This window comes from Labrus mixtus, chromosome 16 (assembly GCF_963584025.1).
Source record: "Labrus mixtus chromosome 16, fLabMix1.1, whole genome shotgun sequence".
NCBI classification, from domain to species: domain Eukaryota; kingdom Metazoa; phylum Chordata; class Actinopteri; order Labriformes; family Labridae; genus Labrus; species Labrus mixtus.
The window spans coordinates 1766496-1780588 of record NC_083627.1 but is presented as its reverse complement, the minus strand read 5'-3'; the positions used below and the strand labels follow the sequence as shown (position 1 = coordinate 1780588).

At 39.4% G+C, this 14093-nt stretch overlaps 1 protein-coding gene across 1 annotated transcript; it reads right to left on the bottom strand.

Moving 5' to 3' along the window:
* Positions 1–363: 363 nt before the first annotated feature.
* LOC132991493 ((3R)-3-hydroxyacyl-CoA dehydrogenase-like) lies at positions 364–3504 on the bottom strand. Its single transcript, XM_061060278.1, has 2 exons — positions 3331–3504; positions 364–827 (listed from the first exon to the last, which is right to left on the bottom strand). The coding sequence occupies exons 1-2, from the start codon at positions 3502–3504 to the stop codon at positions 702–704; spliced, it is 300 nt and encodes a 99-aa protein (XP_060916261.1). The 3' UTR covers positions 364–701.
* Between the last annotated feature and the right edge of the window lie 10589 nt (positions 3505–14093).

Below are 14093 nucleotides of genomic sequence, written 5' to 3'. Positions count from 1 at the left end.
GTAATCAGCCACACGCAGCTAGAAAGGGGAGTCACAGGTGAACAGGTGCAGAGAATCAGAATTCAGGTGTGTGTTTGTTTCTAACCCTGTGTGGTTGTGTGAACATGTTTTAGGTTCCTGTCATGTTTGGTGTTTTGATTGTTTCCATACTCACCAGCTTGTTTTCAATCCGTGCATTTCTCCAACCTTTTGTAGACGATTTTAAGACGACTGATTAATAATTCAGAGTTTGTGGAGGAGACGTTCGATCAAAGAAGTCGTAAAAAACGATCACTAAAAGTAATGAGTGTGAGTGAATGTCTTTAAAATGCTGAACCAGTGAACCTCCAGCTGGTGTGAACATTCAAACACATGGATCCAAGAACCATTTAACCCTTTATTGGCTACGAGCACAAAGTGGATGGATGGACGGATGATCACTGTTCAATAAATAAAGGGAAATCATTACGCTGCCACATGAACTTCAGGATAAATGGTAAATGGACTTGAGCTTGTATATTTCTTTTCTAGTCTTCTGACGACTCAAAGGGCTTTTACAACACGTGTCACACCTACACATTCACACACTGATGGTAGAGGCTGCTGAGTAAAGAGTCCATCACAAGTAACTGATCACATTCATACACCAGGTCCTTACACACTTATGTTAATACATTTTAAAATAAACCTTAAAAGATTCAACAGAGAAGTGAAACTGTCGTCTAGAAAGCGTCTCTCTGCAGCTCTCTCACCTTTCCTACGATGCTGCCCACGGTGATGATGGATCCTTTGGGTGCTCCACAGGCCACCAGAGCCTGAGCCACAGCCTGAGTGATCAAGAAGGAGCCCTGGAAGAGACGCAGGAGCAGGACTGAGTTCATCTCTTCACAGTAAATCAGCACCAGAGAAAAGAGTGTTTGAAATAATAACAAAAATCATTCAGCTCTGTGGACAAAACACAACAATCCTAAACGTTCTTCAGCCTCAAGAAAGACATTTTCACTCATGCACTACTGAAATTCTTCATTATTTTCAGGCAGTCAGAGGTGGTGGACAGAGCAACAGAGTCCAGCTCTATGATGACAGTTTATTTGTTCATACTGGAGGACAGAAAACTTAAGGCAGCGGTTTAATAACGTGCACAGAGATCACACATATCGCGGTCATACAGTCTCTGGTTGTGCACGGGTCCTGAGGTATAAACGTTACCACCCCCCTCTTGCTCCCTCACAGTGAATTTACCTGAATACTTCCTGCTGCGTTCTCACATCAGCTAACCCGACTTCATGCAGAAAAATGATCAGGGGGCTGCCGGGTAAAGAATTCCAGATAAAGTAGAAATGTGTCTGTTTGCGTTCACTCGTGCAGTTTTTAGAAGTTTTGTGAGAGAATGAATGAATGAAACCTTTATTGCTCCTTGCACAGAGAGCTAAAAAACACAATACAAACAAACATTTACAGGACAGCACGTAAGAACACATAAAAACACACTAAAGCATCACATGATTCAATGAGGGATTTCAGCAAGTTAAATAAAGTGCAGAGTGCCGAGTTCGTCCTGTATGATCAGTTCTTATTAAGCAGCTGAATACTGCGCGGTACAAAGGATGTAATGCCTCTTTTAGTCCTCATCCTGGGCATTCTGTACCTGCGCCCTGAATTCAAGAGTTCATACTCTGACCAAAGGGGGTGCAGAGGGTCTGCTGTGATCTGACCGGTCTGTCAGGAAAGAAATGCTGTACATTTGATTCCCAGTTATCTCGCTGCCTAGTTTAACAACCTTGTCCAGTTTGTTCTTATTTTGTAAGGACAGTGCTCCTCCCCAACACTGAATACAAAAGGTCAGCACACTTTCAATAAAAGTCTTGTAAAATAATTTCAGCATAGTGCTGTCAACATTAAAATTTCTTAGTTTCCTCAAAAATAGAGGCGCTGTTGAGCCTTTGCATACCTTGCTTTGTGTTGGTGTTCCATGTCAGTTTGTTGTCAATTATTGTTCCAAGATACTTAAACTCTGGTACAATTTCAATTTCTGTGTCCTTCATCTTTACAGGGGAGAGAGATGACTGTCTTCTAAAATCAATAATCATTTCTTTGGTTTTGTATTTAAAATCAATGAGTTATCAGAGCACCAGTTGTAAAAGTTGTCTAGCTCAGCTCTGTGATTGGTCTCATCATCATTTAAAAGACCTATCAGAGCAACATCATCTGCATACTTAATTCATTTACAGTTGTCATGATGACTTGTACAGTCATTGGTGTACAAAGTAAACAACAAAGGTGAGAGGACACACCCTTGTGGTACCCCAGTGTGAGTGCTGATTACTGAAGAGTTTTTCAACAAACTGCTGCCTTTCAGAAAGGAAGTTATGAATCCACCTAATGAGGGTGTGGTTAACTCCCATACTACACAGCTTCACAGCCAATAGTTGTATCTGGACAGTGTTAAAGGCAGAAGAGAAATCAGCAAACAGTATACGCACATAAGATGATGGTGTTTCCAAGTGTTTATGAAGTTGGTTAAGAAATGCAGCCGTTGCATCCTCAACACCGCTCTTTGCTCGATATGCAAATTGTAGAGGATCCATTTGACTGATTGTTTCAGACCTCAAGTGAGATGAAACAATGCGCTCAAAACATTTCATGACAACTGAGGTCAGAGCAATGGGTCTAAAATCATTGAATTCAGAGGGGCTTGTCTTTTTTGGTAATGGGATAATTTTAGATATTTTCCATGATTTTGGGAAAGAATCATTTCATGCTGGGGTGCTGGTAGCGCAGTGGTTAGGGCGCGCCCCATGTATGGAGGCTGTCGTCTCAAGCGGGCGGCCCGGGCTCACTTCCCACCTGTGGTTTCTTTCCTGCATGTCATTCCCCACTCTCTCTCTCTCCCTGATTTCTGACTCTGTCCTCTGTCCTGTCTCTCCATTAAAAGCCCAAAAAGCCCAAAAATAAATCTTTAAAAAAAAAAGAATCATTTTATGAATTATTTTCTTCAAGTGCAACAACGAGAAACTTGAATCTTCGGTTGTTTCCTACTGAAGACAACAGAGACTGATTTTTTTCTTTCTGATTCTCATCACAAAGTCGACCCACGTTATGTCTCAACAGCAGTGATGGAAGAAGAGTGGTTTAAGAAGTGCTGCAATTTGAGCACAAATGAACCGGCATCGAGGGCCAACATGTAAAAATATGAATCATTTGTAACTTGTAATTCTGGTGCCGACTAGTGAGGGTGATGACTTCCAACCTTTAAGTGGACTAACGGGCACATCCCTAGTTATTAGATTGTGATGTCATCCTCTGACGTTAACCTGATAGACTTGATTACACGCTGAACTTGCTTCATACCTTCAGGTTGACCTGGATGACTCTGTCAAAGTGATCCTCCTCCATGTTGAGCAGGAAGTCGTCCTGCGTGATGCCTGCTGCGTTCACACACACTGAGGGAGGCTGGAAGTAATGAGTCTGTAGAGGAACAGAACAATAACTTACAAGGAGAGAAAAACAACACGTGCCCCTCATTACGTCCTCCTCTCTTCTGTTGCTCCCTCTGTATTTGACTTTATCTATTTCCCTCTGAATTGAGTATAAATGTCTTCCCTTTGTCTGATTGTTCTAATATTGTTGCCATTCCTGTTTAATTTGACTCCATGTGACTCGTTTCCCCTCTGACTTAGATCATTTGATGTTAATATCAATGCTCTCTTTCTTTACAGCTTCCTTTGCCAACCTGTCCACCTTTTCATTTCCTGCTATACCTGAATGTGCTGGAACCCACATGAACATCACATCTGTCCCCTGTTTAACCACCTGGGAATGTGTAAATATGATTTCATATAATAAATCTTGACGACTGTGAGATGATCCTGATTGAATACTGTATAAAGCGCTGACTGAATCACTGCATATCAGCACTTTCCTTCCTTTCATTTGCTCAACACATTCTAATGCAACTAAAATGGCGTACAACTCTACTGTGTAAACGTTCAGGAAATCTGACGTTCTCTTCACTACTTCAACATTGAATTTTGGGATAAACGCAGCTGATCCTGTTGCATTTGTCATCGGGTCTTTACATCCATCTGTGAATACTTGTACATGATCTCCATATCTCTGTTCTATGTGTTCATAGAATTCACTAACTAAATCAACATTTCTTTTTCTTTCCTTTATCTTTAGTAACTCCAAGTCTACTTCAGCTGTCTCAAGCATCCACATTGGAACTGGTGGCCATAAAACAGTTGGACTGATATCCTTGTCATTCATCTCTCACCACTCTATCCCCTATCCATCCAAAACTGGACTTAGTTGTTCTCTCTTTTTCCCAGCAATCCTTTAACACTGATTTTGTTGGGTGACTATCTCCATGTCCTCTCAAGTTCAGCCAATAATTTGCTAATAGCTGTTTCCTCCTTAAACATAGTGGCATCTCTCCTACTTCTACCTGAAGTGCACATATTGGAGATGATTTCACTGCCCCAATACATATCCTAAGAGCCTGTGCCTGAATCATTTCTAACTGTGTTGTCTTTGCTGCAGATCCATATACCACACTCCCATACTCAATCCTAGTTCTGATTAACACCACATATATATATTTTAAGGCAGCAATATCAGCTCCCCAATCCATTCCTACAAGACATCTCATTACATTCATTACTTTTTTGCATTTATCAACAATATTCCTTATGTGTTCCTTCCATGTCAACCGGACATCAAAAAATACCCCTAAAAAACTAAATGAGTCAACTCGTTCTACCTTATTTCCATACAATGTCAAACCAATATTCTCCCCAATTTTCTTTGGAGAAAAGAACATGATCTTTGTTTTTTCCACAGAAAATTTAAATCCCCACTTTAATCCCACTTCTCAACTAAACTGATCCCTTTCTCAATTTTATTTACAATAAATTGTATATTCTTTCCTTTTTTCCACAATGCTCTTCCTATATCTGTTGGGATATTATCAAATATATCATTTATCATAATTGAAAATAAAATCGGACCTATCACACTTCCCTGTGGTGTTCCATTCTCTACAACATACTTTTTTAGATATTTCATCACCTATTTTAACTTGAATCGATCTCTTGTTCAGAAAATCCATTATCCAATTAAAAATCCTTCCCTTGACTCCCATGAGATGTAACTTAATCAAAAGTCCCTCTATCCAAAGCATATCAAATGCTTTCTCAACATCAAAAAACACTGCAACGACTGTTTCTTTTGTAACCTGAGCTTTTCTTACGTCTTCTAAGCTTACCACCGGATCCATAGTTCCTCGCCCTTTTCTAAACCCACTCTGATATTCTGCCATCATCCCTCTTTTCTCTAGATAGTACACCATTCTTTCATTTACCATGCGCTCCATCAGTTTACAAACATGTGATGTTAAGGTGATTGGCCTGTAGTTTGCTGCATTGCTTGGATCTTTTCCTGGTTTCCTTATAGGAACAATCACTGCCTCCTTCCAGCTAATTGGCCTCCTCCCTTCCTCCCATACTTTATTATACAACATTAACAATCTGCTAAGTGCCTCTGTACTTAAATGCTTTAACATGATATAACATATCTCATCTTTCCCTGGAGCACTCATTCCAGACTTAGCCAATGATTTTGTTCGCTCTCTCATTGTAAAAGTTAGACTAATCTCATCCTCAACATGAGTTTTCTTGCTCAGTGCTTCAATATTTTCAAATGTTGTTTTGTCCCTGTATCGTTTTGCTTCCTCACTCAGATTATTAGAACTGTTTATTGAAGCAAACGTTTTAACCATTAATTCTGCTTTTTCTTTATTAGTTATTGCACCATCCTTTCCGTCATTTAACACAGAATAATTCCAATCTCTTCTGTCCCCTCTCATCCTTCTAATCATCCCCCAAATGTCTCCTACTGGGGTCTTATTCCCTATTGTACCACAAAATGTTCTCCACTAAGTTCTTTTTGCTTCTCTTACAGTCCTCCTGACTTCTGCCTGAGATATTTTGTACTGTATCATATGTTGGAAATTCTGAGTTCTTTTCAGTATTTTAAATGCTGTTTCTGTTTTTCACTGCTACTTTACACACCTCATTCCACCATGGAACCACTTTCTCCTTTGTTTTTACTTTTAGGGACTGACAATAGAGCAGCATTAATTATACTTGCTTTTATTTTGTTATCTACATCTTCTATATCCATATTGCTACATACTTGTAGTAATAATCTCTCACTTTCTTTCTTAAACAACTCCCAATTGGCTTTTCCAAATATCCACTTACCCCTTCTGTTTCCTAATATAGGTGGAGTATTAACATTTACTTTACAAATGATTGGATAATGGTCACTCCCTATGGTTCCCTTATTGTACATCTTCCACTCACATATTGCAGCAATATTACTTGATACCAATGTAAGATCTAGTACTGACTCTTTCCCTGATACAACATCTATCCTGGTTTTACTACCATCATTCAAGCAAACTAAGGTCTTCCAACAAATCCTCTATTACCTCTCCATTAATGTCAGTTTTCTCACTACCCCACAGTGATGAGCATTCAAATCCCCACACCAAATAATATTAGTCTTTTCCAGTCCTTCTATGTTACCTAGTTTATCTAACTCCAGCCTTTTGCATGGGTTATAATAATTCAATATAACCAGACTCTTCTTCCCAGCCCATACCTCTACTGCTATGTATTCATCTTCATTTCCTAACCCTACTACTCTATATGGCATCCCTTCTTTGATGAAGGTTGCACATCCCCCACCCCCTCTGTCTTTCCTATCTCTCCTGATCGCTACAAAACCATACACTACAAAGTCCAAATTAGGCTTTAGCCATGTCTCTTGAATACACTAAATATCAGGCCTCTCATTTCTACTCTCGATACATTTCTTAAAATCCTGTCCATTAGCTATCAAACTTCTTGCATTCCATTGTAATATTAAAATGATTAAGATTAACCCACACATGTTACTTCTTGGCTAGATTGTTCACTGAGACTGTCCCGAATCTCCTCCCATTTCAACCCTATCATATCAAGGTGGTGCACTGCTGCTTTAACAACTATTTGAATCCTTTCTGTTTTTGACTTCACATCTGCATTTATCACTCCTGCAATAAAAGTTACCAGATTCTTCTTTTCGCTCCACATCTCTCTTTTTCCACTCTGCTCCTCCTTTCCTGTCATGCCCCTTTTTCCATATGCTTGATTCATGTTCTTTTCCTTTTGTCCATATCTCTTCACTGCCTCTGCATATGACACCTTCTCTTTCATTTTGATCTGTTGGACTTCTACCTCGCGTTTTTGTGCTTCACATCCCCAATAAGCAACACTGTGCTCACCTCCACAACTGCAACACTTTGGTCTGACCCCTTCTCCACACTTACTCATGATCTCCACCACATCTTGCACATCTCCTCTTCCCTTTACAATCTTTAGCCACATGTCCAAATTCTTGACACTGAAAACATCTCATTGGTTTCGGTATAAACTCTCTTACACTATACCTTATAAACCCAAAGAAAATGTCTCTGGGAATTTCCTTGGTCTCAAACTCAACCAGAACAGTCTCAGTCTCTCTTTTCTCCACTCCCCTCATCATTCTTCTTGCATTTCTGACTGTACTGTTACGTACTTTAAGATGCTCAACTAGCTCTTTCATTGTAACAGTTAGTGGCGCTCCAGTAATCACACCCTTCATCCCCCCCACTCTTACTACTTGACTCACCTTTGCTTTCCCCACGTGTGTTAACTTTTTTGCTTTTTCAATTTGTCCCTCACTGTGACATCCAATCAACAAATGTCCATCCCCCAAACTTTTAGCAAAGTTCACCTCTCCTACCTGCCCTCTAATGACTTTGGTCAGTTTCATTGGATCTGATTTTTTTACACCTCCCTCTCCTTCAAACCTGATCACTACATTTAGTTTCTTTGCTTCCACTTCGCTATCTTCGCTTATCCCGTCACTCTCTGTCCCTCCCTGAGTTCCCTGAAGTTTCTTCCTCTTTCGGCTCCTTTTTGCCTTCTTACCTCTTACCTTTTCCCATTCACTTTCTATCCCTCCATTTCTCTCTTCCTCACTTAAGCCCATGCTATTGCTCTCAAACTCACTCTCCCTATCCGCCATCAGTGCGGGAATATCGTTCCGGACCTATACAGGCCGTCGGTCGATACCACACACTGCTTTCCCTACTCTGCTCTACCTACCTGTACCGATCGTTAAAACAGTCTTTCAAAAAATGTCGAATATCAAAAGTTTGTTTGAATTTTCCGCTCTTCCACACTACTCATACGTCACTTCCGATCACCGACTCTACTCTACCTTCTTATCAATGTGCAGGTGAAACAAAATAAATACAAAACCCGTCATACTCCCATCATGTTTCCCCCCCTTATGTTGTTGTAGCTTTCGGGTTGTCCACTAGATGGCGCCCAGTGATGAAAAATGTTACGTGTTCCGGTTCCGGTTGATGACGAGCCCAGCAGAGTTTAACTAAAAGCTAAGGAGGCGAGGAGGGAATCATCTATTACAATGCTTTGTCATTTTATTCATCAAATTGACCATAGATTACAGTCACAGTATGAACAGGATGTAATATCCGTCCGTTTTAATAGAAGGTTTATTTTAAAAGGGTTTAACGGAAGTACCTCTTCGCTACGTGTATCTAACTTGACTCTGCGGGTGTAGTTCTTCATTGAGGCCACTAGATGGCGCACGATACTGAATACGCCAATGTAGAACAAGAAACACATTTAAAAACAGCCACACGGACAGAATAGATTATGTTGATTAAAATTAACATTAAATACATTTTTATCTTCGACAGCAGATATTTTATAACTTAATTGTCCATAGATTAAACCGTTGTGTTTTTCACTCCGTCAAACATTACCTTCATAAAGTGCAGCTAGCGTTAACAAGAGGGAGCTGTAAGGCGATGTGATAATGTTCCTTTACAAACTTTCACTGTTTGATAGAAGAAAAAGATTAAAGTATTTTGTTATAATTCGGTAAAGTGAATTAATCAGCATGAACAACGGGTTACTAGTTTTGGTGAATTGTTCAGGAGGACACAAACTTTCCTGTGAGCTTTGCATAGATGTTTAGAATTAGCGGCAGAAACTTTGTTGATCAAGAGGGAGATAAAATGCCTCAACCTCCATTAATTTGAGGTAAAAGTATGAAATGATGTATTCCTCTTCCTCGATAGTCTTGTTATTGTTTCTAGCTTGAGGAGGTTATTCTTAACAGAGTTGATAAAAGTATAACCGTGAGTACACACTGCCCCCCTGTGGTCAAAGTGCAAAACTACATCTGCCGCACTATAAAACTTTTATTTTGATAGTGCTAGTCGGAAGTTGTTCTTTGTATAAACATCTACCTTGACAGATTGATGATGCAGTAAATCATTGTGTCATACATAGCGTAATTATAATATAAATAAAGCACATATGGCATTATCATTAACAAACCAAACAGTGTTTGTACTTAAGCTGTGAGTATTTGGATTTATTTAACTATTGAGGACAATTATCCTTAAACAATCTTTAACAAGAGCTTTGAATTAACTGTAAAAGTTATCTGTTTTTACTGTCTGTGATCATCAACACGTCATGTATGAAAGAATTGAGTTGACTGAGAGAGGGTCAAATATTTCATAATAATAATTTGGGGAAAGTATACATTGTATTTCTGGATCAGGGATAGTATAAACTCATTTATTTATTACAATAAAAAATGTATCAGATAATCAGGCCTCTGTGAACATCACACTAAAAATATATGTATTTATTTTATTTGTGATCACACAAGATTAAATAATAATAATAATGTTATTATAATAATAATAATAATAATAACCTCTATATATAGGACAATTTTCAAAATCAAGCCTCAAAGTGTTTTACAAGGACAGCAATAATAAAACAAACGTAAAACAGACTAGACATAAAATCATAAGTAAAGGCAAACAATTATAAATAACAAACATTTTACATAACGTTCATTTAAAAGATCTGTAAAAGAAGCAAAAAATATACATTTTGAAGGAATTTTTAAAAGTAAAATTGAAGTAAAATGTAAAATAAAATAACCTCAGGAAGGGCTCGCTGTTTAAAATATGTCTTAGGAGGGGGTTATCATGAAAAAGAGATTAACTGACTGATTATCTCACATGATCTCCTTCTCTCTACTTTCCCTATGATTTTATTTTAACAGCGATGACCGGAAGTAGTACAATGTAATTGATTTTGACTTGACAGTATTGATGCTGTAGTTACTCACTGTGACCACTAGAGGTCATAAATAATGTGCTTCTCATTTATTTACCTTCAACTGTTGTCTACCCATGTTATGAAGTTCTAAAGTAAACTAAGGAAGCTGTGATGATTTCACATTAATTATGAATACCTTCAGTTGTTTCTAAAGTCCTACGACATCCTTGTGTTTACATCGAATCACAATTTATCTACAAAGTTCCAGTAGGCCTACTTGTAGTTTTGTTAGCTAGAGAGCTAATTGTTGATGACATCTTGTCCGACACAGATTTGATTTGTTTGGATAAAAAATTACAATCACTGTTTTTAGTACAAGCGGAAAAGTGAAGATTGATTGGTTATGTTCCAACTAATGTGAGCTTAAATAACTCGGATTGTTTTTTTGTGAACGTAACGATCATAAACTCATCTTAAAAATGTTTTATTTTGACGACAGGGACCGGAAGTGACACACTGTGATTTCATCTGACTTGATAGTAGTAATGTTGTAGTTACTGACTGTGACCACTAGAGGGCAGAAACAACATGATTCTAATAGAAATACTGTACAACGAAGATTAATAACGTGGATTGAACTAACAAACCTGCGGCATCGCTACGTTAATATTTTATATCTTTAGTAGTTTAAAATTCAAAGGATATCTGTGTTTTACAAAAAATGATGGATATAAATTATAGAAGCTTAGTCCAATACATCAGCAGGAGCAACTTGGGGTTAAGTGTCTTACCCAAAGACACATCGCACATGTGGCTGCAGGAGCTGGGGATCGAACCCCTGACCTTCCCGTTAGGACACAACCGACTCTACCACTGACCCACAGCCGCCCAAATAAAACAAAGTGCAGAAACTAACTTACATTACTGACGTCATTAAAGGATCAACGTCAGAGTCAGAAGCAAGTCTGTTTAAATCTAGAGATATACTACGTTTTTATTTTGTGTACGTGTTTATACGTTTATTTAATTCATCGACCAAACAACACAATGAAATACAAACATCAAATCTCAAATCTTGGATGAAAAGGAGCAGAAAGGAGAATCACCTCTTATAATCTTTTCACTACATGAATTAACATGATTCAAATAAAATAAAAAACAACAAACAAACAAAACTTTCTGCCTTCAGTCCAACGCTCGAGTACTCGCACATCTTCGCTCTTTGTTCATCTACATCCCCCCCCCCCTCCGATATTAAATCTGTTTGTTCACTTCTTCCATCGTGACTCGAAGACGTCTCCTAAATTCCTTCTCCTAAGAGTTATTCTCTCCATATTATAATCGTCATTAATTGTTTCTTTCCATTTCATTATTTGTGGTGGACTTTTCACACAGTTTTTAGTGTTCTGTTTAATTTCTGTTATTCTGACAGTCCTATACAGGTATTTATCTGAAGTGAGGGACAGTGCATGTGGGGGGGGGGGGGACTTCCCATAAGTAGGTGTTGTGGACCAAAGGAAAGATTACATTTAAAGATCTGATTTATTTCCTGTTTTACTGAGCAGTATTGAAATCTAGAGATATGTTAAGTTTCAAGGCCTCACATATCATCTATTGCTCACTTATTTTTCCTCACATTAGTTTGCAAGATACATCTCTAGGATGAGCTGGGATGCATCATTAGTGACGTTCCTGAGGTCATTTGGGGTTTCAGGTCTTTCAACATCAGACCCCCTCCCCCCAGGTGACCCATCCAGGGTTGATCAAGTCCAGCATCGCATCCCAGCAGCAGCAATCGACGGGCTCGCCCTCTTTATCCAAAGCCACCGGGTGGCCCTACTCTTCACAGTTCCTGTTACACCAAGACCTGCCAGAGCTTTGCAGATAGAGCGCCCAGCAAACCCCCGACAGCCCACTTCAATCGGCTCACAAAGAGCCCGCCAGCCTCGCCCTCTCTACACTGCTCCACCAGCTCCCGGTATTTGGCCAGCTTCCTCTCGTAAGCCTCCTCCATGTGATCTTCCCAGGGCACAGTCAGCTCCCAAATGATCTGATGGTGGAATCTGAGAAGATGGTCCAGTCTGTACCGAGTCATATCTTATTCTCACACTTAATTCCTCCTTGGTTTGATTTTATTGTTTCTCCCCTCATCCCGTTGAACGTAACAATAAAAGACAAATCATCTGAATGAAAAACCCAAACGACCTTACCTCAGATGAAATAAAGAAAAGACAATCAGTCAGTCATCTTAACTTTTCTCTGTCTCAGAGCTCGTTCATTATTAACTGCTTCCATACAGTCCAGTTCTCTGTTTGCCACCAGTGGAGTCGCCCCCTGCTGGTCATTAGAAAGAATGCATGTTCAAGTTACTCCCGTGATTGGCTTCACTTTTGAAATGCAGAGGTTACGTTCACTTCTTATATACAGTCTGCAATAAACTCAGGTGTTGATCAGCAGTGAGAATCAAATCAAATCAAGTTTATTTGTATAGCACATTTAAAAACAGCTTCACCTGACCAAAGTGCTTTACAGGCAACGTGTAAAAGCAAGAAATAAAAATAAAAACATTAATCTATACATATGCACATACATACATATATAAACATAATACACACACACAAATATATATATATGCACATATATACATGTAGTATACATACATATCACAAACACATACACTCATACCTACATGCACATGCATACATACAGATACATACCTAAGCTCAATATATGGGGTCTGTTTCAACTTGTTTTAAATGCCAGGGAAAAGAGGTGAGTTTTGAGTTTTGATTTGAATGGATTTAAAGAGTTGATTTGTCTGATGGAGGGAGGCAGTTGATTCCACAGACGGGGGCCAGCCACTGAGAAGGCACGGTCACCTCTGAGTTTTCGTTGAGCTCGAGGGACTACAAGGAGCGACTGTTCAGAGGACCTAAGTGGGCGTGATGGGGTGTAGGGGGTTACAAGTTCTGTTAGATACGGGGGGGCTAGACCATGCAGTGACTTAAAAACAAGTAATAGAATTTTAACTCTAAGATCTACAGGGAGCCAGTGAAGGGAGGCGAGTACAGGGGTGATGTGCTCTTGCTTGCGTGTACCTGTTAAAAATCTTGCAGCAGCGTTCTGGATGTACTGTAGCTGTGAGAGGGAGGACTGACTGACTCCCACATAGAGGGAGTTGCAGTAGTCAAGGCGGGACGTAATAAAAGCATGAATACGCTTTTCTGAATCTTGGAAGGATAAAAAAGGTTTTACTTTAGTTCAGGACCGGAGTTGGAAAAAGCAGCCTTTAACAACTGAGTTGATTTGTGTGTCGAATTTAAGGGTTGAATCAAAGGTTACGCCAAGATTTTTTGCACATGGTTTCACAAAAGAGGACAGTGGGCAAAGTTTTTTACAGATCAAGTTGGTGGACTCCGGGGGGCCGAACAGAAGTACCTCGGTTTTTTGTTCATTTAGTTTTAAGAAGTTTAGTGCCATCCAGTCTTTGATTTCTTTGAAGCAGTTGAGTAGTGGTTGCAGGGAGTGTGGATTAGTGTTTTTGAGCGGGAGATATAATTGTGTGTCATCCGCAAAGCAGTGGAAGGATAGACCGTGTTTCCTTATTAGGGCAGCATGTATAAGGAAAATAAAAGAGGCGATAGGACTGAGCCCTGAGGTACCCCACAGGTGAGGTTGGCCGAGGGGGAGACGGTATTTCTAAGGCATACTTTGAACCTTCTGTTTTCCAGGTAGGATTTGAACATATTTAGGGCTTGCCCCTGGATCCCAACCCGGTCCTTTAATCTGGTGATTAGTAGGCTGTGGTCAACCGTGTCAAATGCGGCGCTAAGATCTAAAAGTATTACAATTGCACTGTCCCCGTTATCTACTGCTAAAAACAAATCATTAAGAACTTTTAAAAGAGCTGTT